This window comes from Mustela nigripes, chromosome 16, assembly GCF_022355385.1.
Source record: "Mustela nigripes isolate SB6536 chromosome 16, MUSNIG.SB6536, whole genome shotgun sequence".
In the NCBI taxonomy this organism is placed as follows: domain Eukaryota; kingdom Metazoa; phylum Chordata; class Mammalia; order Carnivora; family Mustelidae; genus Mustela; species Mustela nigripes.
Window position 1 is genome coordinate 909,710 of NC_081572.1, and position 22,269 is coordinate 931,978.

At 65.2% G+C, this 22,269-nt stretch overlaps 4 protein-coding genes and 1 long non-coding RNA gene across 10 annotated transcripts; 2 read left to right on the forward strand and 3 right to left on the reverse strand.

Annotated features, from left to right (window-relative positions):
• Nucleotides 1-845: 845 nt before the first annotated feature.
• Nucleotides 846-7,562, reverse strand: LOC132004316 (uncharacterized). 3 transcript variants are annotated; one of them, XR_009400488.1, is made up of 4 exons: nucleotides 5,343-7,562; nucleotides 4,390-4,443; nucleotides 2,985-3,060; nucleotides 846-2,855 (listed from the first exon to the last, which is right to left on the reverse strand). It is a non-coding gene; the product is annotated as an uncharacterized LOC132004316 (long non-coding RNA). The 3 variants fall into 3 exon arrangements; XR_009400490.1 differs by having other exon boundaries at nucleotides 2,946-3,060; XR_009400489.1 differs by having other exon boundaries at nucleotides 5,169-7,562.
• LOC132004315 (carbonyl reductase [NADPH] 2-like) lies at nucleotides 2,998-5,254 on the forward strand. The gene is made up of 8 exons (XM_059380617.1): nucleotides 2,998-3,082; nucleotides 3,551-3,648; nucleotides 3,756-3,910; nucleotides 4,005-4,047; nucleotides 4,135-4,234; nucleotides 4,359-4,423; nucleotides 4,717-4,834; nucleotides 4,953-5,254. The coding sequence occupies exons 1-8, from the start codon at nucleotides 3,031-3,033 to the stop codon at nucleotides 5,054-5,056; spliced, it is 735 nt and encodes a 244-aa protein (XP_059236600.1). The 5' UTR covers nucleotides 2,998-3,030; the 3' UTR covers nucleotides 5,057-5,254.
• Nucleotides 7,563-7,652: 90 nt separating the features above from the next.
• LOC132004314 (L-xylulose reductase) lies at nucleotides 7,653-9,651 on the forward strand. The gene is made up of 8 exons (XM_059380616.1): nucleotides 7,653-7,763; nucleotides 7,903-8,000; nucleotides 8,526-8,680; nucleotides 8,775-8,817; nucleotides 8,895-8,994; nucleotides 9,085-9,149; nucleotides 9,257-9,374; nucleotides 9,470-9,651. Exons 1-8 carry the CDS (start codon nucleotides 7,712-7,714, stop codon nucleotides 9,571-9,573), a joined length of 735 nt encoding a protein of 244 aa, XP_059236599.1. The 5' UTR covers nucleotides 7,653-7,711; the 3' UTR covers nucleotides 9,574-9,651.
• Nucleotides 9,652-11,442: 1,791 nt separating this feature from the next.
• RAC3 (Rac family small GTPase 3) lies at nucleotides 11,443-13,795 on the reverse strand. 3 transcript variants are annotated; one of them, XM_059380669.1, is made up of 6 exons: nucleotides 13,672-13,789; nucleotides 13,115-13,186; nucleotides 12,820-12,937; nucleotides 12,616-12,678; nucleotides 12,061-12,224; nucleotides 11,443-11,900 (listed from the first exon to the last, which is right to left on the reverse strand). In XM_059380669.1, exons 1-6 carry the CDS (start codon nucleotides 13,704-13,706, stop codon nucleotides 11,840-11,842), a joined length of 513 nt encoding a protein of 170 aa, XP_059236652.1. In that variant the 5' UTR covers nucleotides 13,707-13,789; the 3' UTR covers nucleotides 11,443-11,839. The 3 variants fall into 3 exon arrangements, with proteins under 3 accessions (XP_059236652.1, XP_059236650.1, XP_059236651.1); XM_059380668.1 differs by having other exon boundaries at nucleotides 11,445-11,900; nucleotides 12,065-12,224; nucleotides 13,672-13,795; XM_059380667.1 differs by lacking the exon at nucleotides 13,672-13,789 and having other exon boundaries at nucleotides 12,065-12,224; nucleotides 13,115-13,470.
• A 531-nt stretch (nucleotides 13,796-14,326) lies between these two features.
• LRRC45 (leucine rich repeat containing 45) lies at nucleotides 14,327-22,178 on the reverse strand. Of its 2 annotated transcripts, XM_059380670.1 has the most exons (17): nucleotides 21,545-22,177; nucleotides 21,002-21,063; nucleotides 20,527-20,597; nucleotides 20,066-20,244; nucleotides 19,679-19,807; nucleotides 18,587-18,699; nucleotides 18,197-18,255; nucleotides 17,816-17,893; nucleotides 17,408-17,543; nucleotides 17,235-17,312; nucleotides 17,024-17,135; nucleotides 16,858-16,928; nucleotides 16,392-16,484; nucleotides 16,037-16,129; nucleotides 15,383-15,556; nucleotides 15,170-15,317; nucleotides 14,327-14,963 (listed from the first exon to the last, which is right to left on the reverse strand). In XM_059380670.1, exons 1-17 carry the CDS (start codon nucleotides 21,762-21,764, stop codon nucleotides 14,767-14,769), a joined length of 2,013 nt encoding a protein of 670 aa, XP_059236653.1. In that variant the 5' UTR covers nucleotides 21,765-22,177; the 3' UTR covers nucleotides 14,327-14,766. The 2 variants fall into 2 exon arrangements, with proteins under 2 accessions (XP_059236653.1, XP_059236655.1); XM_059380672.1 differs by lacking the exon at nucleotides 14,327-14,963 and having other exon boundaries at nucleotides 15,229-15,317; nucleotides 15,387-15,556; nucleotides 21,545-22,178.
• Between the last annotated feature and the right edge of the window lie 91 nt (nucleotides 22,179-22,269).

A 22,269-nucleotide genomic window follows, 5' to 3' on the forward strand; every position in this document is an offset into this window, starting at 1 on the left:
CTGACGGGCAGGTTCAGGCGAGAGGAGAGAGTGACTCCAGGCACCGAGCGCAGGACGCTGTGGGGGCAGGTCTCACGGCAAACGCGAGCAACTGGGTGCTGGAACCTGGGTGTGTGACCTTGACTGTAGGGATGGCTTCACGTTGCCGAGGCCCTGACTCCTCCAATCATGCACGTTTAATCTGTGGCTAAAAAGAAAACCACGGGCCCGGGGACATGGGTGGCTCAGTGGGTGGAACATCCGCCTTTGGCTCAGGTCACAATCCCCGGGTCCTGGGATGGAGCCCCCCATCAGGCTCCCTGCTCAGCCAGAAGTCGGCTTCTCCCTCTGCTGCCACTCCCCCCGCTCCGGCTGTGTCTCTGTGGTGAATAGATACATAAAATCTTAAAAAAGAAGGATTGGAAGGAGAGGGGAGGGGAGGGGAGGGGAGGGGTGGGGTGGGGAGGGGAGGGGGGAGGGGCGAAGAAAACCACCGGCCCAAACCGAAGTAACTCACGTCAGGGACCCTTGAGCCAGTGAAGCCGGGGATGGTCCCGGTCAGAAACGTCTTCCCCCTTCAGGAGCCCCCCGTCTGGAGCAAGGCCCCCCCGTCGGAGGCAAGGCCCCCCCGTCGGAGGCAAGGCATCCTTTGCTAACAACCTCCTTACCCGTCCCTCTCTGCCGTTAAAAACCTCTCCTTTTCTGCTGCTCATGGGAGCTCCTCTCTCTCTAGATGGGAAGATCCCTGCCCAAAAGGGATTAAGAAAGCCGATTAGATGTTTAGAATTTACTCAGTGGACTGTTTGCTAGCAGGACCCGTCAATTGTACCTCGATGAAGCCACTCTTTTTTTTTTTTTTTTTAAAGATTTTATTTATTTATCAGAGAGAGAGAGGGGGAGAGCCAGCACAGGCAGACAGAGAGGCAGGCAGAGGCAGAGGGAAGCAGGCTCCCCGCCGAGCAAGGAGCCCGATGCGGGACTCGATCCCAGGGCGCTGGGATCATGACCTGAGCCGAAGGCAGCTGCTTAACCAACTGAGCCACCCAGGCGTCCCGAAGCCACTCTTTTTAAAAAGACCAGCACTAGGGTAATTTGTAGGACCTGAACGGGAGCTGAGCCCACACGGGGGACTCATGGGGCCAGCGCGTGTGCGTGCGTGTGCGCGTGCAGGATAAGGTCTGTGTTTGAAGGAAGCGGACCAGAAGCTACTTGGGGGTGATGGGATGCTAGTTTTACTCTCAAATGGCGCAGGGGGAGAAAAGCTTTTGCAGCCTTGCAATTCTGAATTATTTAAAAATAAAAATCACCTGTAGCATTTGAACTGTGTCTGGAATGTGCTGGTGGCCTTGGAGGGACAGGACTCACGGGGTGGGGTTCCGATTGGGGGTGTGGGTTAACAGAAGCAGGGAGATGCTTTTAACCTGTGTGTGTTTGGGGAACACTCTCCAGAAGGCCTTCTGGGAGCAGATCAGGCAAGGGCGGGCGGGGGCTGGGGGCCGTCCTGCAGGCCAGGGCTCTGGGAGCGATGGAGTCCGTGCCTTCCATCCTGGGGATCCTGGATGAGACCTGCGGCTCCCACTGTAGATGAGGGCTCACCCCTGCGCTGCACAAACGTGCTTCCCAGGCACCGCTCCAACCTGCATTCTGAGGGCCTCGCGGATCGACTGTTCTCCCCCACAGCGGGCCCCCGGCGTCCCTCATGGGAAGGATTTCTAACAAGTGGCTGGGAAGAAAGCCAGACTGTGTGTGCTGTGTCATGCCCAGGGCAAAGATTTCCTCCACCGGACTCCCTGATGACTGACAAGGCCAAGGACGTGTGCCAGAGGGCAAGCCCACCTGGGCCCCGGGGAGCAGAGGAGGTCTCAGAGAGGCCGGATGCGCTTTAGGACGGGAGCCTCTTCCTGGGACCACACCTGGGGGCCTGCCAGGCCCGGGTCAGGGAGAGGCAGCCAGGGCCCATCCGTGTGTCAGGGTCACACCTGGAGGGGCCTGGTGGAGGTGTCATGGCCCTGCCCTGAACTTCAGACCTCTGGACAGTAGCTTTGGTCCTGTGAGGCCTATGGCACAGGGTGGGGAGGCGCTTGGGACAGGCCCTCGGACTCAGCCGCAGAAGTGGAATGGCCGTCAGAATCCACGGGGACCGGGGCGCCTGGGTGGCTCAGTGGGTTAAGGCTCTGCCTTCGGCTCAGGTCATGATCCCAGGTCCTGGGATCGAGCCCCGCATCAGGCTCTCTGTTCAGCGGGGAGCCTGCTTCCCCCTTGCCCTCTGGCTGCCTCTCTGCCTACTTGTGATCTCTGTCTGTCCAAAGAAAAAAAAAGAAGCCACGGGGATCAGTGCCACGAAGGAGAAGCCACAGCAAGCCCTTTGGCACCGGGAAGAGTCTGCCAATTTGTGCTGAGATGAAATTCTAAAAGGGGGAGGGAGTGGGACAAAAAGAAGACAGCTGGGGAAGGAGGGGGCGGCCCCCAACTCCCAGAGCCACACCTGAGAGGGAAGAGGGGGCACCTCAGGGAGGCCACACCTGTGGACAGGGCTGAGCACTACTATGCTCGGAGGCCCGAGGGACAGGAGTCCTAGGCTGGCCAGGGGTGCGTGAGGGGGACTCTGGAGCTGCAGCGGCCCCCAGACTGGGGCCATCCATGGTGGAGTAGGGTCAGCAGGGCGGGAGACCAGCCCCAAGCCCAGCGTGCCTGTGCTACCGTGCAGGGATGCTGGGCCCAGGGCTCGCGGGGGTCAGCTCCGGGCCGTCTTCCCCAAGCCGGCCAAGAAGGGCATGCCCCCGGTCCACGTTTTTTTTTTAATTTCCTTTTTCAAAACTCAGGGTGGGGCTTTTGGCCAGCACCTTCGGGTTGTGTGTCAGGAGGGCAGCGGATCCCTGTGAACAAGGAAACAGAAGCTGCCGTGACGCCCCCGTGACGCCCCGTGACGCCCCGCCCCTGCCCCTGCCCCTGCCCCCCTTCCTCACCCCCCAGAACAGCCCGCCCCGGGCCCCGGGCCTTTAAACCTCCGTGCGCTCCTCTCCCACTGGACGGAGGCTCGGAGTCGGTACCATGCGGCTGGACTTCAGCGGCGGGCGGGCCCTGGTGACCGGGGCAGGGAAAGGTGGGTGTGAGCAGGGTGGGTAAGGGTGCCCGAGGGGCCGAGCTGGAGAGGAAGGTGGGCGGAGCCTCCCAGGTTTGTGCTGGGGTCTGAGTCCCTCCATGCCTGTCACGGACCAACCTGCCAGCAATCATCCCCTCACCGCAGCCCCGACAGCCCCTGGACCTGAGCCCGGCAGGCTGCCCTGGGATAGGAAGGCAAGACCCCTGCCCCAGATGGTGGCCCTCAAGCTCAGAGATCCAGCCGGGGCCTCTTCCCTGGGTCTGGTGGGCAGGAGCTCCTCGGGGGCCTCCCTCAGCCGGAGCCTGGCTGGCCGAGCCTCTGCCTCAGACCTGGTACCACGTCCCCCTGGTGCCCACCCTCTGCCCAGCACCTTCTCACTCCCTTTCCCGAGCAGAGGGGGCTGGAGCTTCGGTCCTCAGGCTTGACCCAGATGTCCTGGGCCATCTCCTCACCAGTGCACCCCCGCAGGGATCGGGAGAGGCACTGTGAAGGCCCTGCACGCGCTGGGCGCCGCAGTAATCGCCGTGAGCCGCACCAACACGGACCTGGTGAGCCTCTCCGAGCAGGTGAGGCACGCACCCCCACCGTGGCCCGAGCCTGCCCCCCACGCCCTCCAGGTGCCTCAGGAGCCTGCCAACTACCTTCTTGATCGCTGACCAATGCCTCTCCACAGTGCCCTGGGATAGAGACCGTGTGTGTGGACCTGGGTGACTGGGAGGCCACGGAGCGGGCACTGGGCAGCGTGGGCCCCGTGGACCTGCTGGTGAACAACGCTGCCACGCTGCAGACGCAGCCCTTCCTGGAGGTCACCAAAGACGTCTTCGACAGGTAGGGAGTTGGAGAGTAGGTGGACTGGGGAGGGGCTGCTGGGGACCCAGAGCAGGTGTGGCCACGGACCATCTGACTCTCCACCCTCCCCCAGGACCTTCAACGTGAACCTGCGCTCTGTGGTCCAAGTGTCCCAGGTGAGCCAGAGGGAGGACAAGGCCCAGCAATGACAAGGCCCAGGTGGGAGCATCCTGGGGTCAGGCTGCCTCTTTCCTGGCTTCTAGATCGTGGCCCGGGGCCTGATCCAGCGCGGAGTGCCCGGCTCCATTGTCAACGTGTCCAGCATGGTGGCCCACGTCACCTTCCCCAACCTAGCTGTCTACAGTGAGTCCCTCTGCCCGGCCTGTACCCCCCTTTCCAGGCAGGAGACGCTGGGCTCTGGGGCTTAGCCTCTGTGCATAGGAGGCAGAATCCCTAATGGGTCCTCAGGGCTCTCTGCCCTCCACAGGCTCCACCAAGGGCGCGATGACGACACTCACCAAAGTCATGGCTGCAGAACTGGGGCCATACAAGGTGGGCATGGGAGGGGGGACCTGGGGAACAGAGGCCGGGGGTCACAGAAGGTCGGGACTTGGTAGGCGCTGGGGAGCACAGGCACCAGGTAGGCGCTGGGGAGCAGGACTTCGGGATGGCAATGGGCGGCAGAGGGCACGGAGAGGCCTGAGGCCGACCCAAGGCTCTGGGCAGGGGGTCAGCGACGGACTGAGCGCCAGAGCAAGTTCTGCAGGTGTGGGGGGAGGTGCCCAGGGGCTGTGGGGGCGGGCCTCATCTACCTGCTGAGGCCCGCTTGGATCCCCGGGGGCTAGATTCGGGTAAACTCTGTGAACCCCACCGTGGTGCCGACGGCCATGAGCCAGAAAGTCCTGACGGACCCCGACTTTGCCCGGAAGCTGAAGGAGCGGCACCCGCTGGGGAAGTTTGCAGGTCAGCGGGGCTGCGGGGTGCGACCAGCGCGGTGCGGCGCGGCTGGGGCGGCCCCGGGGGGCCCGGGCGCGCCGCGCTGACCCCGCCTGCCCCCACTGCCCCCCGCCGCTCCCCGCAGAGATGGAGGACGTGGTCAACAGCATCCTCTTCCTGCTCAGCGACCGCAGCGCTTCCACCAGCGGCTCGGGCATCCTCGTGGACGCCGGGTACCTAGCCTCCTAGAGCGCGCGGCGCGGGCGCTCTCCCGCCAGGCCCCGCCCCGCCCCCGCCCGCACGCCCGTGGCCCCCGCACCCCGCCAGCCCCACCAGCCCCTCTCGCGTCCAGACTCCGCACCTGGCCAAGCTCCCCGTCCGCACCCGCCCACTGTGTCCGCTGTGCTGGTTGGATTTGACCAAATAAACGGAGGCCATTCTCCTGGGTCCAGTGTGCGCCGGGGTTTCGGGGTTTCGGAGGGGCAGCCGCGAGGCTGGGGAGTGGAGGATCAGGGACGGAGGGCACACATCTCACCTTCCGTGAAGTGAGAGGCCACATCCTAGAGCCCGCCGGACTCCACCACCGGCCCTGGCTTGTGGCTGAAGGGCAGCGACTTGCTAACACAAAGGAGATTCTTGCTGTCCAGGCCCGTCCCCCCAAACACCCAATCGGCCCTGGGCGAGGCCAGAGTCCAGAGGGCACAGGGGAGCCTACAGCCCCTTCCCTTCCGGGGAGGCTCTGGCCCGCCCTTCAGCCCCGCCCCACAGCGGCAACCACCGCGGGTCAGAGGGTTAGGGATCTGGACCTGACACAGACCCTCCCTCCGGGAGGTGGGACAGAGCGCTCAGGCCGGCTGGGGTGGGGGTGGGGTGCTGAACCAGTCGAGTTTATCCAGCCCAAGGGAGTCCAGCTCCACCTCCAGACCCACCTCCCCTCGCAAGACCCCTCCCTCGAAGGAGGCCTGAGCTGGGCAAGGGTCTGAAGCTGCTGCCCTGCCTTCTGTCTCTGGCCCCAGGCAAGGAGCTCTGCAAGCCCTGCCGGGTTCCCCCACGCTCACCAGAGTCAAGTCCCTGTAAGGGCCTATTTAGCCAGAGTGATTCCATCTTGGATTAAACAGTCATTTTGTTGTTTACGCAGTAAAACTTAAACTGACTCTGCCCCCCCTCCCCGCAGGGGACCTACTTAAAAGCAAGGTGGGGAAACCAGTCCCAGGTAACAAAGCCCAAATACAAGGGTGGCTCAGGCCAGGTGGAGGTATCCAATCAGTGGGGTGCATACTGTCTCCCTAGCTACCAAGGAGTGTGGGTCCCGCCTTTTGGGTGCCAATTCTGACCAAGGTGATAGGCTAGTTTAAACATCTACTAGGATAAATTGTAATTCAATTGGTCCCTTATGTGTGACCTAGCATGACTGTGCAGCTTTCTCTGTGTGTTACAATTTCACTGGCCACCTGTGCGTGGCCAGGCCCAACCACATGGCCTTTGCCCTTAAAAGCTAGTCTGTAAGGCAGAGAAGTCGCCTCTTTGACCAGCCCTGACCGGTCAGTTAGATTCTCGATGCTTGGCACAAAATAAAGCTTTGCTTGCTTTGTATCATTCTCGCTCCTTTAATCGCGGACCCATTGGTGGGGGACCTTTCAGTCCCCACTGAACCCCTGGGGGGTGATGAGGCCTGGGGGGGGTCACTCAGCTGGACTGGAAAAGTCTCCAACCCTGAGCAAGGATGCAAGGCAGGAGGGGCTGGGGTGGGGTCCTGCAGGCAATGGTCCTGCGGGGCTGGGAGTGGGGGTAGGGAGTGCTGAGGGCATTTCCGCCCACCTGCAGGGTCTCCCACAGCAAGGTTGGTGCCAGAGTTGGCCCACGGGACATGTTAGAGGATTTAGACAGCATTCTGGGGGCAAAGGAAAGCCACAGAAGGGATCTAATGAGATGTGCCTCTCAGGAAGGACTTTCAGATGGGGGCCACTCTTCCCTTGGCCTCTGGCGGGGAGGTCAGGGTTTTTGGGGCACCAGGGGTGGGGACCTCAGGGCTTGGCGGGGAGGACTCACTTGGCCATTCTCTGGGGGCTTCTCAGATGTGTGCCGCGGGCTGCCCCACTACCCTCTCCTCCAACCTGTCCACTTAGGCCCACAGCCCCAGTGACGCAGAGGCCCTGCAACCACCCCACTTTGGGCCATAGAAGGTACTCCTGCAGTTCTAGCTTTTTTGCCATAACCCCCTAAACGAATCAGCTTTTATGGGGGAGACAGTGCACAGGTATGCATGTGGGCTCACATTTGTGAATGACCCCAAAGCCTCTAGAAGCAATGCTTGCCCTTGCTGGCCACCGTGCACCTCGATGACCCCAATCCTAGCTCCTCTTCTTCGGCCCAAGTTTTGGTAAGTGCTGGTGGTGGCAGGTGGGTGGTCCTGGATGACTTTGGGGTCCCTTCAAGGTCAACGCGGATCTTGTTGGCTTCTTCAGGCTCAGTTGTGCAAACGCTCCCTCGGGCACTCCAGGGGAGCCCTCCCGAGCCGCTCCCAGGCCGGCCTGGGGAGGAGGCGTGCAATCCTTCCCACCGAGCTTATTTGCAGGAACCAAACGAGAAGCGCCAGCTCCGCGCTCTCGCCTTCGCACGTCGCCGCAGCTCTTCCCGGCATTAAGGACCACGTCTGCGCTCCGGTAACCAGCCGGGCCGGGGAAACGCTCGCGGAGGCCGCGAAGCCGACTTAGGCGGGGTCGACCCGCCGCCCCTGCAGCGCCCCCTCCCTTCCCCGAGTCTCCCTACTGGTGGGGGAGCGGGTTTGTTAATGTCCCCGCCCCCAGCCCGGACGCAGGCCTGTGATTGGCCGCCCCGCGCCCCGCCCCGCGCCCGCCCACCTGCAGAGTCGCCGCCGCCGGGCGCTGGGACCAAACGCTAACCATGGAGCTGGGGCTCGCGGGCCGCCGGGCGCTCGTCACGGGGGCGGGCAAAGGTGGACCTGCGGGGCAGCCGGGGTTGGGGGCGCGGGCGGCTGGAGTCCGGGGGCGGCGGGAGGCCGGGGGGCTGGGGGCGCGGCGGGCGGCGGGGGCGCGGTGCCGGGGATGCGCCACGCTGAGCCGCGCTCCCCGCAGGCATCGGGCGCGCCACTGTCCAGGCGCTGCACGCGGCGGGTGTGCAGGTGGTGGCGGTGAGCCGGACCCGGGCCGACTTGGACAGCCTGGTCCGCGAGGTAGGCGCCGCCCAGTCCCCGCCCAGCGGGCCGCGGGAGGCGGGCGGGGCGGCGGGGAAGTCGGGCCCGGACGCGCAGGCGCCTGGCGCTGGGGCTGACCGGGGACCCTCCGCAAGCCCTCCCGGGGCGCTCGGCCTCCATTGGCCACCCGGCGTCCGCAAGAACGGCGACACCGCTGGGTTTGGAAGCAGGCCGAAGTGGCTGCTTTGCCATTTCTCAGGCTTTTTTCTCAGGCTTTGCAGGCCCGGCTCCTGAGCCACCGGGGTGCAGGAAATGGACTGGCCAGAGGCGGGCCAGCCTCCAGGTCCCTAAGACCTGAAATGCCCGGGGGCACAGGGGCCGTGTTGGCTCCTCTGTCGCCTCCTTCAGCACCCGGGGGTTCTGAACCCCGAGAAGGGAGCTGGACCCTCTGGAACCTCCTCCCTTCGCATGTCTGTCAAAGTTCTCGTGGGGCAGAGGCCCAGCTCTGCCCCTCCTCGGGCATGGAGCCTCCGGTAGCTGTGTCCCCCACCCCCATACACACAGTGCCCCGGGGTGGAACCCGTGTGTGTGGACCTGGGTGACTGGGAGGCCACAGAGCGGGCACTGAGCAGCCTGGGGCCGGTGGACCTGCTGGTGAACAACGCTGGCGTGGCGCTGCTGCAGCCCTTCCTGGAGGTCACGAAGGAGGCGTGTGACACGTGAGCTGGCCAGGATGGAGGAACCCTAGGGCAAGGGCTGCCCCCTGCAGCAGCAGCCCCGGCCCCTGACGAGGGTGTCTCCACCCGCCTCCAGGTCCTTCAACGTGAACCTGCGGGCTGTCATCCAAGTGTCCCAGGTGAGCCGCCTTCAGGGCAGGAGTGGGAATGGCGGGTGACTAGTTCACTCTACCTCACGCTCCCTCTGCAATTCCAGATCGTGGCCAGGGGCTTAATAGCTAGGGGAGCCCCGGGGTCCATCGTGAACATCTCCAGCCAGGCCTCACAGCGTGCAATAACTAACCACAGCGTCTACTGTGAGTGACCCCCGGCTGCACCCCGGCCCCGACCCTGGTGACCCCCAAGCCTGCAGCCAGCTCAGGCTCAAGGCACACCTTTCGTCACAGGCTCCACCAAGGGTGCCATGGACATGCTGACCAAGGCGATGGCCCTGGAGCTCGGGCCACACAAGGTGAGCCCTACTGGGATGCCTCCCATCACCCAGCTCCCACGCCCCCCCCCTGCCCCAGCCCGGGGCACCTAGCCTGCCTTGCTGACCTCCTGCCTATCCTGGTGTAGATCCGCGTGAACGCGGTGAACCCCACGGTGGTGATGACCCTCATGGGCCAGGCCAATTGGAGCAACCCCCAGAAGGCCAAGACCATGCTGGATCGAATCCCACTTGGCAAGTTTGCTGGTGAGTCAGGCAGAAGCCCCCGTACCTGCCTCGATGAGGCCTGGGCGGGAAGGATAAAGGGCGTGGGTTATGCCCTGACTTCACTCTGCCCGCAGAGGTGGAGAACGTGGTGGACGCCATCCTTTTCCTGCTGAGTGACCGGAGCGGCATGACCACGGGTTCCGCTGTGCCGGTGGACGGGGGCTTCCTGGCTACCTGAGTCTCTGACATGCCCCAGCCTCATGCTGAGCGCACGGACGTACCCCCGTCTCTCCAATAAACACGATTCTTCTGTCTAGCCTGCACACTGATTTCTAGGCTGCTGGCAAGCGGCCAGAGATGCAGAGCCCAGTGCCGTGTGTGGGAATGAGTCCCGGGTACGCAGGTGCCATTCAGCTTAGACCCCAGGCCAGGTGGCAGGCCGGCTCCCAGGCCCAAGATGTTCAGATCGGGCCGGGTCCCTGGCAGGGCCTGAGAGGTGGGACCTTCCAGGCCGGCTCCTAAGCATGGTGAGGACTTTGACCAGGAATGGCCTTCGGCCCTGTCCAGAGGCCGTCGGGGTAGAAGTGGCGGAGTTCTTACCAACCAGCTCTGTGGGTGTAACCCTTGACATGAGTGTTGTTAGTACCGTAAGGAGTTAGCGGAGAGGGAGGTGAGAGAGGAGGGCATTTGTGTGTTGTTGCTTTAAGTCTACACGACGAATAGCCAATCAAGCTCTGTGGCAGAACTCGCCTGTTCCCACGGCCTAAAGACTCCCACACTTGATACATTGAGGGCAGAGTTGGGGAGAGATGCACGGTCTCCCACCTTTTTTTTTTTTTAAGAGTTATTTATTTTTAGAGAGACAGAGCGTGAAAGCAGGGACGGGGAGAGGGAGAGAGAGAACCTCAAGCAGACTTCCTGCCGAGCGTGGAGCTCACGGCACAGGGCGGGACGCAGGGCTCGAGGTCCCCACCTGAGCCAAAACCGAGTCAGAAGTCGAGCTGCCTGAGCTGCCCAGGGGCCCCGAGCTCCCAAACCTTTATGTGGCACCCTCGCCACACAGACACACCGGGTGTAGATGACCCCAAACACAGGTGATAGCCCTGTGTACAAGAACAATTAGGGGTGTTTGGACTATCTGTTTTTTTAATGTATTTATTTGACAGGCAGACATCACAAGCAGGCAGAGAGGCAGGCAGAGAGGAGGAAGCAGGCTCCCCGCTGAGCAGAGAGCCCGACATGGGGCTCGATCCCAGGACCCTGAGATCACAACCTGAGCTGAAGGCAGAGGCTTTCACACTGAGCCCCCAGGTGCCCCAAGTTTACATAGTTAATAAAGGCTCTTGAACAACTGGCTAACACATTCCCCAAAATCTCGCAGCTGGCGGGCCAGTCGGCAGGGGCCTGTTGTGCAGTGTGCGGGGAGCAGGGATTTCTAATCACGGGTCTGCCTGGAGCGCGCCCTGTGGCCTCAGGGGCAAGGTCGCACTCCTGGAGCGCGGGGCCCTCCCAGGCTGACGGCAGCCTCAGCTCCCACTGTCTCTGGCTTCAGCAGTGACGCACCGGCCCGGGCTGCTCCCTCCTCTCCTCTCCCTCTCTCTACACCGGCTGCCTTTCCTCCTGACCGCTGCTCTTCCAGCCCTGGTGGGTGGCGGGGAGCCAGGGGGAGGCCGCCAGCTGCCCGCACAGTCCCGCCAGGGGCTCCGTAGGGCTCAGTGGGCCCTGACTGACTACAGGCTGCCCCTCACCACACCTGGGAGCCGGCTGACTGGAGCCCACCTCAGCCCCCGCCCCCCGGTGCGCCCCTCTCGGAGGCCTCACGTCAGGACAACGGGGGCTTTCTTCACCCCAAGGGGCCTACGTGCCCTTACACCTGCTTTGGTCCAGGTCCCATCGTTTGGGGACTGACACAGCGGAGCAAGGTCTTTTTCTCCTGTTGCCCAGCGTGTAGGGTCAAGTTCACCCCTCCACTCTCTATGGAAGAGGTTAGGGGCAGAGCACCCCAAGCCAGACAGAAGGGTACCCAGACAGACGGGAGATGGTGGAGAACGTTTATTGTATAAAAGAAGTAAGGGCCACCCGATCCTGGGGTGCATGAACAGGCCCCACCCCCCCACCTCCCCCCATCAGGAAGCCCATCCTGGGGCTGCCCTGGACCCGCCCCTGCAGCCTGAGGGAGACCCTGCTCCCTTCCAGCCTCCCGTGGGGTCCAGGTACAGCTGGAGCTGTAACCCCAGAGAGAGGAGACAGAGCAGACAGGACCCCACTGCCCTAGCCCTGTCCCCAGGAGCGGTGGCCTCGTCCCCATGCTTCTTCCCCCTCCCCACCCACGCCACTCCCCCACAGCAGACTCAAGGACACCAGACAGGTCAACACGACAGCAAACCGGGGCCGGGCGGGGCTGCCCCTCCTGAAGCAGCCTCTAGAAGACCCTCTAGAAGACCGTGCACTTCTTCCCCGGCTTTTTCACAGGCGGCGGGCAGAGCACAGCCCGGATGGCCTCGTCAAACACCGTCTTCAGGCCCCGCTGAGTGAGGGCTGAGCACTCCAGGTACTTGACAGAGCCTGAGGGCAGCGGGGGTGGCGGGATGCTGAGGAGCGGAGTCAGTGCGGGGGGGCGGGGGGGAGCACAGCAAGGGAGGGGGGCAGCGCGGGTGGGGGGCCCTCCAGAGCCTGCCTCTGCCCCTTCTCTCCTGCCCCCACCCGAGGGCCCCAGAGTGCCCACTCACCGATCTCGCGGGCCATGGCCAGGCCCTGGGGATAGGTGATCGGTGCCAGCTTCTTGTCCCGCAGACGCTCGATGGTGTCCTTGTCATCACGGAGGTCCAGCTTGGTGCCCACCAGGAGGATGGGCGTGTGGGGGCAGTGGTGTCGCACTTCTGGGTACCACTGTGGGGATGGAGGCTCTGACCCTGACATCCGAGAGCTTCCCCACAGCCATGCCTGCAGGAGGCCATGGCTCCCAGGGGTGCCTTCATCTCAGTCCCTGGACCCACACTGAACCCTTCCTGCTTCAGGAAGCGGCCGTGGGCTTGGTGGGGACATGACCAAGGACAAAAACACTACCTGGAAGTTTGAAGGGCCTATCAGCTCCCCTACCCCGCCTCTGCCCCTCTGTCATGCCCCCTGGTCACCTTCAGACCCAAGCAAAACAGGGATCTCCTCTGCCTCCAAAGGACAAGTGACCTGAGGTCTTCAGGCAAGAGGCCCCGCCCCGCCAGGGAAAGCCCTTGGGACCAGCCCCTCTCCCACAGACATGCCCTCCGACTCAATGCCCTACCTTAGCTCGGACATTCTCAAAGGACGCGGGGCTCACCAGAGAGAAACAGATCAGAAAGACATCCTTGGGAGAAAGGGAGAGGGGGGCGCCGGTGGGAGCGGTCACGGACCTCCAAACGGCCCCCGCCCCCTGCACACACACAGGAGGACCTCCAGGGCCCCACCCAAGCCCCCAGCAACTGCGGCTGGCCCTGTTGTCACCTACAGTTTGGGGATAGGACAGTGGCCTCAGCCGGTCGTAGTCCTCCTGCCCGGCAGTGTCCCATAGCCCCAGGTTGACCGGCTTCCCGTCCACCATCACATTGGCGGAGTAGTTGTCGAAACTGCCGGGCAGAGCACGACGGTCAGCCCAGGTCCAGGGCTCGCAGGCTGCCCGACCCCGAGCTTTGGCCGCACCCTGGCCCCAGCCCACAAGCCGAGCCCCCCCCCCCCCCCAGCCTCCGCCCCGCCAGGGGAGCCCGGCGCCGGCCGGCCGCAGACCCGCCCCCCGGAGCGCTCACACGGTGGGGATGTACTCTCCCGGGAAGGCGTTGGTCGTGTAGCTGATGAGCAGGCAGGTCTTCCCCACGGCGCTGCGGACACAGGGCGAGCCCACGTTGCTCCGGCCGAGCCTCCAGCCCTCTGCCCAGCAGCGGCCGCCCCCTCCCCCGAACCGCAGGCGGAGACCTCCAGCGGGTAGGGCGGGGCGAGCCGGCCCGGAGGCGCCCCCGGCACCCCGGGAGGGTGGGACCCGAGCGGGGCTCAGTCCAGGTGAGAGGCCCGGCCCCACCCACCCGGAGGCCGGGCGGCGGCCCCGCGGCAGCATCAGGTGGGCCGGGGGGTGCAGGCCCGCGCCCGGCGGCCAGTCGGGACCCCGCCCCGGCGCGCCCTCCCGCTCCGGCCCGGCCCCGGGGCGCGCGCGGTAAGGGCGTCGGCGGGAGGGGGTTGGTGAGGGCCGCCCCGCCCGGGCCCGAGCCGGTACCCGCCCCGGTACCCGCCCCGGAGCCGTGCGCTGAGCCCGGGCCGGGTCCCCGGGGCCGCCCCCGCCCGGCCCGCGGCCTCCGCGCCGCGCACTCACCCGTCGCCGACCACCACGCACTTGATGGCCTGCATGGGCGCGGGCCGGGCGGGCGCGGCCGCGAGCCGAGCTGCGGAGAAATGCCCCGCGCCGCAGCGGCCGCGGACCCGAGCCGAGCGCCGAGCCGAGCGGCCGGAGACAGCCGAGCGCCGCCGAGCGCCGGGCGCGGAGACAGCCGAGCGCGGCCGGCGGGGGGCGCGGGGGGCGCGCGCCCGCCCCGAACCCGGCCCTCGCGGTTCCCGGAGAACTCCGCCGAGGGGTGGGGGCGCGGCGACCCCCAGCCAGTCCCCCAAGCCCGGACGGGCTCCCCAGCGTCCCGGGATCCCTGCCGCCCGCCGAGGGGGGAGGGGGCAGCGCGGGCAGGGCCCTCCCGCCCCCTCCAGGCTGAGCTGGGGCGGTCCGTGTGCTGTGGCTCCTGCCGGGGAGGGCATGCCCAGGGCCGGCTCTGCCGGAGGGGCTGAGACCCACCCGCGCTCTGGCCAGGAGACTGCAGGTGCCAGCGCTGCCTTGTCCTTCCACCGCCCCCCGCCTCCGTGGGCAGGAGGGAAAGGCCACCCAGATGCACCCCGAGGGTCTGCTTTCCAGGGCTGGAGCAGAGGGTGCCTGGGGCATCGGCGCACAAACGTGGGAAAAAGTACCAACCCAGAACGTATCACAAGTTGCAAAAGTTCTGTATTTCAAGAGACCCAGCGGACGGGGCAGCCGCTGCGCACGGTCAGTTGTAAAAGGGGCCTGTGTGGGCACGTTTCACGGGCGGCCCCGCCAGCGAGAAGGGGCTGCCCCGGAGCAGGGACGACTCTTCCTTGTTTTCTTCCCCCTGCGTGCTTCATGTTCCCGGGACCGGAGGAAGGAAGGACCCTGGGAGGGCCTGGAGGGGTGCCCACTCTAGACATCGAGGCCAGTGGCCCTGGGCTCGCTGAGCCGGGCTCCCGGGTGGTGAGCAGCAGCGGTCCCCACTCACTGATTCCCACGAGCCCCGGATCCCAGCGGCAGACTCCCTGCCAGGCTGTTTTAAGAAAGTGACGGGCACGGATGGGACCCACAGACCTCTGGGAGGTGCTGCCCTCCTGCCTCCCCCCAGGCTCCTGCCTCCCTTCACTTCGGGGGGCTCATAGCCCTCAGAGGAGACCCCTGCACGTAAGCCAGGACAGCGTTTTGCAGGAAGCTGGCCCTCTGGACCTCTTCCTCCCGGATCCGAGCGATCTCTGCCTCCTTGAGCCGAAGTTTCTCCCGGAGAGAGGCGTTCTCGCTCTCCCTGTCCAGAAGCGCCTCCCGGTGGTCGCTTGCGGTCACTGCGGGACAGGAAACCGGTGGGGGCGGTGCCGGCTCAGGGCCCACCCTGGACCCCAGGCCATCCGGAGGTGGGCAGAGCAGCCTTGGGGGTGGGGGGCGCTGGATGATGCGGACACTGCCCAGTGACATGGGCACTGCCCAGCGCTGCAGCCTGGCCGCCCGTCGGGTCACCCAGGGAGAACGGGTCCCACCAAGCTCAGCTCACCTTTCAGCCGGCGCTCCAGGGCCGCCACCTTCTCTCTCAGCGCCTCCTGGGCTGCCAGCTCGGCCTGCAGGCGGCCGTTCTGCTCCTGCAGCTCCACCCGGACCCTGCTCACCTCCGCCACCTTCTCTTGGTCCTTGTTGCTCAGTTCCTGCCAGACACGGGGGTGAGAGGGGGCTGGAGGCCAGGGGGTGCGTCCCTCCAGGTCCCGCGTACCTGCTGTAGCTCCTCCAGGCGCCGCCTCAGGCCTTCCACCTGCAGGCCCAGCTGGCTGGCCCGGGCCTGGGCATCGGCCACTGCCTGCCTCTGCTGCAGGCAGGCGCTCTGAGCCTCGTCCCGAGCCTGCGCCAGCAGCCGCAGCTTCTCCTCCAGTTGAGCCAGGCGCTGCTGCTGTTGGCGGGGAGGGGGGCTGGTGAGCAACATGGGGCGGGCCCAAGGCCTGCCTGCTGCTTCCCTGCGTGTGGCCCTGGGCTCACAGGGGTGGGAGGGATCCCCCTGCTCAGCCAGAGGGAGCTTTCACGTGCGACACGGAATGCGTACTCCGAACAGGCTCCACTTGAACGAGGCTCCAGGAGTCCCCCTCTCCTAGGCTGACCATTCTGCCCTCTGGGTCCTGGCTTTGGCCATGCAAAGCCCTTCCCCCATCCCAGGGCTGGTCGTCAGTGGCTCTTTGTAGGGGGCTTGGATGTGATCCTAGACCCGACCTGCTCAGACTCCTGTCTGCCCCTGTACCCTTGGGGCTCCTGTCCCTCACCTCCCACTACTGAGCCACAAATCTGGGTCTGGCCTGTGCACTTCAGCCCCTCAGGCCTCGCTCCCAGGCAGGCACCGCAAGCAGCAGGCTCCCGGCTTGCCCGGCCGTGGGCTCACCTCCTCCAGACGGACTTGGTTCTTGGCCTTGATGAGCTCCTCCTCAGCCTGGCCGCGCTCGCTGAGAGCCGCCGCCTTCACCCGGCTCAGCTCCTGCACCACGCACAGTGACCCACTGGGCCTGTCCTGCCCTGGCCAGGGACTCGTCTGGGAGTACCGGGGGTACCCCTGCTCCAGCCTCCCGAGAGCCTCGCTCACTAGGCAGGGTTGCTATGGCTGAGGGATCCCACACCCCACTGCACTAAGTCCCTCTGGCCTCAGGGCTCTTGGTGGGTGGTCCTAATGGGGTTCTGAGACCACAGAAGGGGTGCCCCAGGGAAGGGCCGGGCCTGGCACCCAGCCAGCACATGCTCACCTCCTCCAGGGATAGGCGCGAGGCCTCCAGCCGCTGTACCCTTTCCTGCATGGTCCTCTCACTCTCTTCCAGGTGACGAGTCATGTGTTCCACCTGCCCAGGTGAGGGGGCAGAGCAGGGCTGAAAGACTAGCTCCCCGGCTAACGTCCCCTCATGGAACCCCCACCCCGTGGCAGGTGGGTCCTGGGGACACTTTCTTCCCGGAGGGGCTGCTCCTTATCGCTTTGTAAGAAACAAGGACGGAGGACACATCCCAGTGCCACACCAGGTGGCAGCCGGCGTTAGCGTGCTTTCTAGAAGCTGGTCAGGAGTTTCTGGGTCTGTCATCTGCTGGGGCTGGCAAAGAACTACCAGCCAGCATCCCAAGGCTGTCAGGGGAGCACAGCCAGGGGTGTGCACAGGGGACAAGGGGACACCATGCCACCCTGGACGGACAGCAGGGACCGGTGGTGTCATTAACAAGCACCTCCTTGGCCCGCAGCTGCTCCAAGTCTTCCAAGCTCTGTCGGGACCGTTTCTTCTCCAGTTCCAGACGCTCTGAAAGCCCAGGGGGGAGAGCATGGGTGGGACTCCCCAGGGGCCCTCACGCTGTCCTCCCCTCTCTGGGCCCTCAGCTGTGGGCGGGTGCCCACCCTCGGCCTGGCTGGCCCGCATCTTCAGCTCCGCCGTCTTGCTGCTCAGCTCCTGCCGGGCCAGGAACAGCTGCTCCTGCCGAGACCTCACCTTCCGCTCCAGCTCGTCCACCTGGGGAGCCGGCACCATGGACGGGCAGCAGCGGCCCCAGCCCCTGCCCGGAGGCCCCTGCCCCCGCCTCCCAGGAGGCCTGGCCCCACCCCCCCATACCTGGTTTCGCAGAAGCAGGTTCTTCTCGTTGGCAGCGGATAAGTCTCTGAGGAGCTTAGACTCCCGCTCTGCCGCCTCCTGCGGGTGACAGGGCACCGGTCACCACCGGTCACCCCGGCCGGCACCGCCTGCCCAGTCGCCCACCCTGTGCCGGCCCACCCCTCCCTGCTCACCTGCTGCTCTAGCCTGTGCTCCTTCGCCTGCTTCTGTGCCAGGCTCTGCTGCTCCTGCTCTGCGGCAGCCAAGAGCTCCCCCAGGCTCTGGGCCTTCTGCTCGGACAGAGCCCGGGCGGCCTCCGCCATCTGCAGCCTGCAGGGAGGGAAAAGCCAGCCCCCGCCCAGCTGCACCTGGAGCCTTGCAAAGGCGCCACTGTTCTCATTCTTGCCAACCACTAGTCAACTCAGCTAGAGCGCGCCTCCTTCAAGAAGCCTTCCGGGATTACTAACCAAGTGGTCTCCCACCTCAACTTTGTACAGTGGTGTCTAGGGCTCCTGTGTGTATCACTCTTCTGCCCACGGACAGGTCTCTAAAATGTTCCAGAGCCACCCCTCCCCCACTCCTCTGCCCTCGGCCCCACTTACTTGGCCTTGAGGGCATTGATGACAGAATGTCTCTCATTCAGGGCTTCCTGAAGCTGCTCCACACATGCGGCGGACGCCCTGTAAGCAGAAAGGAAGGCCCGAGAACCCCCACCTCAGAGTGCTGCCGGCACCCCACCCCGGGCTCGGGTACCAGCCGCTGCTTCTCCTGCTTCCACAGCGCTCCAGGTGCAGCCAGGGAGGTTCTCAGTGCCGGCTGCAACCTTCCAGCCAGGGTGCTGGGCAAGCACATGCTACTCTCTCGTCGCTCGGCAGGTGAAGAAGCTCGGGGTCGGTCACCCCACGAGGCCAGAGTCAGGGCTGAAACCTCAGGCACCCTGCCCCCCCTGAGCTGGAGCTCTGTGACCCTGGGGCTGTACCCACCTGCTGCTCCTGGCCATCTCTTTTCTCTGCTTATCGATCGTCTCCATCAAGTCCAGAAACTGGGGACAGAGCCAGCCAGAGCCCTGTCAGGGCCTGGAACCTGCTTATCACCCCAGTCAAGCAGGACGGAGAGCAGACACCCGCAAAAAGCAGCAGAACAGAAAAGCATTCGCTTTGTCTGGGAGGGGGATAGGGCTCCCACACAGGGAGGCCCACCTGCCCACCCACGCGGCCAGAAGTCAGACCTAAAGACTGCCTCTCAGGCCTGAGTGCTGGCCACTCAGAGAAGCCCTCGGGCGCAGAGGAAGATGGCCACGGCCAGGAACCAAGGCGGGCCCTGCATCCACGCAGCTGGAGAGGCTCTGCGGTCAGGAGCAGTGCTGTCCTCACCTGCCTGGACTTCTCTTCCTGGAGGTGCTGTACCTCCTTGCTGAGCACATGGGCGCGGGCCTGGTTCTCTCGGGAAGTGGTCTGCCGCTCCCGGTTGCGGTCCATGGCTTGCTCTATGGGAAAGAGCCCAGGGATCCACCGAGGGGGCTGCTTAGGCCTCGGGGCGGCCAACAGTTAGCCCAGCCCTGGGCCTGGAAGCCAGTCGTCGGAGAACCCCGTCTGTGGTCTCACCCCGCGAGTCAGACTGCGCTAGGAGGGGAGGGCTTCAGTAGGGGGTAGGGACGGGGCTAACGGTGGGCCCGGGAGCCGCGGAGGCACCTGTGCAGGGGGCATGCACATGGGGAGAGGCGGGGAGACTGCTCAGCTGCCAGACACGGGGATTTTCCTGGGGCATTTGGGCTCCAGCCCAAAGGTCAGAGTCCACTGTTCGACCTCTAAGAAGTGCATGTCGTGCCCAACTCCCGTGTTCTGGAGGGGTTCAGGCAGCATTTGGAGAGGAGCCCGTGAAAAGCTAGGGCACTAGCAGGAGCTAGGGATGACACAGGCCGGGCCAGTCCAGCAGGGTTAGGCTTAGGGTTAGGATTCCAGTCCGAGCTCAGGCCCCGGGGTGGCTGGCACTACCAGCAGGACAGTAACCACGCAGAGCGACACAGTGTTCTATTGGGCTTGGGGCTGAGTTGTCGGGGTCACTGAGGGGAAGGGACCATGGAGCCAGGGCGGCCCCACACCCACACAGCTCCCACGCACAGCCATGAACTCTGAGGCGGTGGGGGCAGATGCCAAGAAGCCCCCTTCCAGCTGTGGCTGGGCCACCAAGGCATGGGCATGGCCCTCGGGGCAAGGCCATAAGCCAAGGTGCCTCTGCTTCTTCGTCTGTGCCAGGGGCCCCTGGCAGGGCTGAGGAGGGGTGCACACACTGAGGAGAGCTCAGAGCAGGGCAGGGCAGCTCCGCCGGCTCGCCACGCCGCACACCCCGGCCCCTCCTCCCTCTTCTTCCCGTGTCTGACTGAGGCCGCCTCACGATGCCTGCACACATCCCTGGCCTGAGCCCCGAGCCGCCCCTCCCGCGGTGGCTGGTGGCCCTGCGCGTACCCACGGCTCTGAGGACGTCGCCTGGGATGTTGTTCCCAGCCAGCTCCAGTCTCCACAGGGCTCTGTTGCGGGGCAGAGAGTTCACCAGGGCCCGGCCCCCCAGGAGGCCGATGTTATTCCAGCGCAGGTCTGGAAGGAAACCTGCTGTCACCAGACGGAGCGCCCCTGGACAGAGCCGGGCCCGGCCCGGGATGCTTTCTTTGGGGGAGGGTCCTCCCTGCAGGAGCTCTGCTCACCGGGAACCTCCCCACGACCCCTTCCTGCCCCTGTGCTTCCAGAGGACAAAAGCAGCAGCAAGGGAAAGCGGCAGCAGGAAAGCTGAGGGAGCAGAGGCTTGGGCCCCAGACCGCAGGCCTGGCAGAAAAGGCCAGTGCAGGGTGGCCTCACCCAGCTGCTGGAGGCTGGTGTTACAGGTCAGGGCCAAGGCCAGCTCCTCCGCGCCCTTGTGGCTGATCTGGTTGTTGCGGAGGTCGAGCAGCCTGAGAGTGCCATTGCCTGCCAGGGCCCTGGAGAAGGCGGCAAAGGCATCTTCCCACGTGCCCAGGTTGTTCCACTCGAGGGTGAGGCTGCAGGAAAGGTGGCCATGAGTTGTGTGGCCCCAAGGAGCACCCTGTGGTCACAGGGACCAGAGGGGAGGTGCAGGCTTCGGGGTCTCAGGCAGAAAGGCTGAAGCCATGTGAGTAACTGATACTTGCCAACTCCCTACTGCTGTACGGGAGACACAGACGACCAGCCTGGAGATGACGCTCTCAGGCTGTAGAATGTGCCCTGAGCTGACCCTGAACCACTCATGGGGGTGGGTGGTGCTGGGGGCGGGCGGAGCGGGCAAGGCCGGGACCACACTTTACCTCTGAATGGACTTGTTCTGTCGGAGAAGTAGTCCCAGAGCCTCAGTGCCCGCAGCTTGGAGGTTATTGCCCTGGGGCAGGAAGAGGCAGGATGGTTAGTTCCGTGTCTTCACAGGCTGGGCTCTAAATGCCATGTCCACCCCCTACAGGGCCCTGGTCAGGCAGCGGATGAGGCCAGGGGGACTGCCCCCGGCACCAGGTGCAACTCCTTTCAGGCCGCAGGGGGCCTCCTGGTGCAGGTTCATTGTCTGTTCACGTGAACAGTCTGGAACTCACACTCCTGACCCAATCACCACCCACCCCATCAAGACCATCAGAAATCCGTGTGGAGCCCTGCGTGCCAAGAGTACTTAGAGACACTGTCTCTGGCCACCATCCAGATTTTCAGGCTGCCGGGACACCCAAATCTACCCCCACCCACTGCACCCCCACCCCCGGTCTCAAGCAGTGCGCCCCCGAGCGCAGACCTGCTCACCTTTAGATCTAGAAACCGCACAATGGTGTTGGCACACAGCCCCTGGAGCAGCAGTGTGGCCCCTGTAAGGGGGTAGTGCTGTCATTCTGTGTCCCTGAGCTCCTCCCTGTGGGCTCCAGCTTGGAGCAGCAACCCAGACATAGGAGAGAGAGGACTGTCCCAGCGGCCCCCAGTGGTCAGGACTCATGCCAGGAATGGGTTGCCCTGCTCACTGCCAGCTTTGAAACGCCTGCAGTCTGTGCTAGGCTCAGAGCCCGGTCACCGGCCGCACGCTCCCCAGCACACGGGGCCTCGGCTAAGTCAGGGGTAGGTAAGGTTTCTTTGTTACAAAGAGAAACTGTCCCCTGCTGCCAGGGGCGCCGCTGCTGGCTTTAAGTACATACAGTGCAGAACAGAAACCTCACAAAGGCAAGGTCTGCGGCGAAGGAAGAGCTCTCTGCCAGAGGCTGCCGAGGAGCGAGGGCCACGCGCACACCAGGGCAAGGCCAGCCGCGGCTCTCGGTCCCCAGGGCCGCCTGCCCCCGCCCGGGCTCGGCTGCCCACCTTCCTCGCTCAGCATGCAGTCGCTCAGGATGAGCTCGGTCAGCAGAGCCTCCTTCTGCAGCAGCTTGCCCAAGGCCCGGCAGGTGTCCACCGTCAGGCTCTGGGTGGCCAGGTCCAGCCGGCCCCGCGGCAGCTCCTGCAGTTTCTGCAGGACAGTCTCCTGGGGCTCGGCCCCGCTCTCCCGGCACAGCCGGCTGTAGCAGTGCCGGAACTCCTCCATGGCACGCTCGCAGGGACGCCCCTCGCCGCGGGCCCGCGGGCGCGGCCAGGCCCCCTCCCTCAGGGCCCCTCCCGTGGGGGCCTACGGCGCCAGGCAGCTCAGGGTGGAGCACGAGGGCCCCGAGGTCCTCAGCAGCCGCGCATCGAGGGACAAATCGAACTGGCTCTCCGGGAGGGAGACCCCATGACGGCGGGGGGCGGTGGTGGGCAGCCGGCCGCTCCCGCAGGGAACCCGGGAGCGGGGCATCCGCCAGGGGCGGGGATGAGGGCCCCTCGCAGCCTGGCTCTCCCGCGGCGGGGCGGGACCCAGGAACCCAGCCCACGCGCCTCGGACCCTGCGCTCCCGCCGCGGGTCCGCGCGGCCGCCGCGAAGCCTCAGTATCCAGGAAGAGCGAGGCGCGCCGGGAAGGGCGGGCGCAAACTGCAACTCCCAGGAGGCTTTGCGTGGGGCGGCGGACGGGAGGGGGAAGGCGCGCGTTTCTCGCTGCGGACCAATAGGGGCGAGG

What these genes read in the sequence shown, in the direction of transcription:
- RAC3 (XM_059380667.1), bottom strand. Translation starts at nt 13,419, where the DNA reads ATGCTGCCGCGGGGCCGCCGCCCGGCCTCCGGGTGGGTGGGGCCGGGC. An exon ending in GGAGAGTACATCCCCACCGT is followed by an intron (nt 12,938 to 13,114) that starts GTGAGCGCTCCG and finishes TCTGCCCGGCAG; the next exon opens with TTTCGACAACTACTCCGCCA. An exon ending in GGCCATGGCCCGCGAGATCG is followed by an intron (nt 11,901 to 12,064) that starts GTGAGTGGGCAC and finishes CGCTGCCCTCAG; the next exon opens with GCTCTGTCAAGTACCTGGAG.
- LRRC45 (XM_059380670.1), bottom strand. Translation starts at nt 21,764, where the DNA reads ATGGAGGAGTTCCGGCACTGCTACAGCCGGCTGTGCCGGGAGAGCGGG. An exon ending in CGCGCCTATCCCTGGAGGAG is followed by an intron (nt 16,130 to 16,391) that starts GTGAGCATGTGC and finishes TGCGTGGTGCAG; the next exon opens with GAGCTGAGCCGGGTGAAGGC. An exon ending in GCCTGGAGGAGCTACAGCAG is followed by an intron (nt 15,318 to 15,382) that starts GTACGCGGGACC and finishes CGTGTCTGGCAG; the next exon opens with GAACTGAGCAACAAGGACCA.
- LOC132004315 (XM_059380617.1), top strand. Translation starts at nt 3,031, where the DNA reads ATGCGGCTGGACTTCAGCGGCGGGCGGGCCCTGGTGACCGGGGCAGGG. An exon ending in CTGTGGTCCAAGTGTCCCAG is followed by an intron (nt 4,048 to 4,134) that starts GTGAGCCAGAGG and finishes CCTGGCTTCTAG; the next exon opens with ATCGTGGCCCGGGGCCTGAT. An exon ending in CCCGCTGGGGAAGTTTGCAG is followed by an intron (nt 4,835 to 4,952) that starts GTCAGCGGGGCT and finishes CGCTCCCCGCAG; the next exon opens with AGATGGAGGACGTGGTCAAC.
- LOC132004314 (XM_059380616.1), top strand. Translation starts at nt 7,712, where the DNA reads ATGGAGCTGGGGCTCGCGGGCCGCCGGGCGCTCGTCACGGGGGCGGGC. An exon ending in CTGTCATCCAAGTGTCCCAG is followed by an intron (nt 8,818 to 8,894) that starts GTGAGCCGCCTT and finishes CTGCAATTCCAG; the next exon opens with ATCGTGGCCAGGGGCTTAAT. An exon ending in TGGAGCTCGGGCCACACAAG is followed by an intron (nt 9,150 to 9,256) that starts GTGAGCCCTACT and finishes ATCCTGGTGTAG; the next exon opens with ATCCGCGTGAACGCGGTGAA.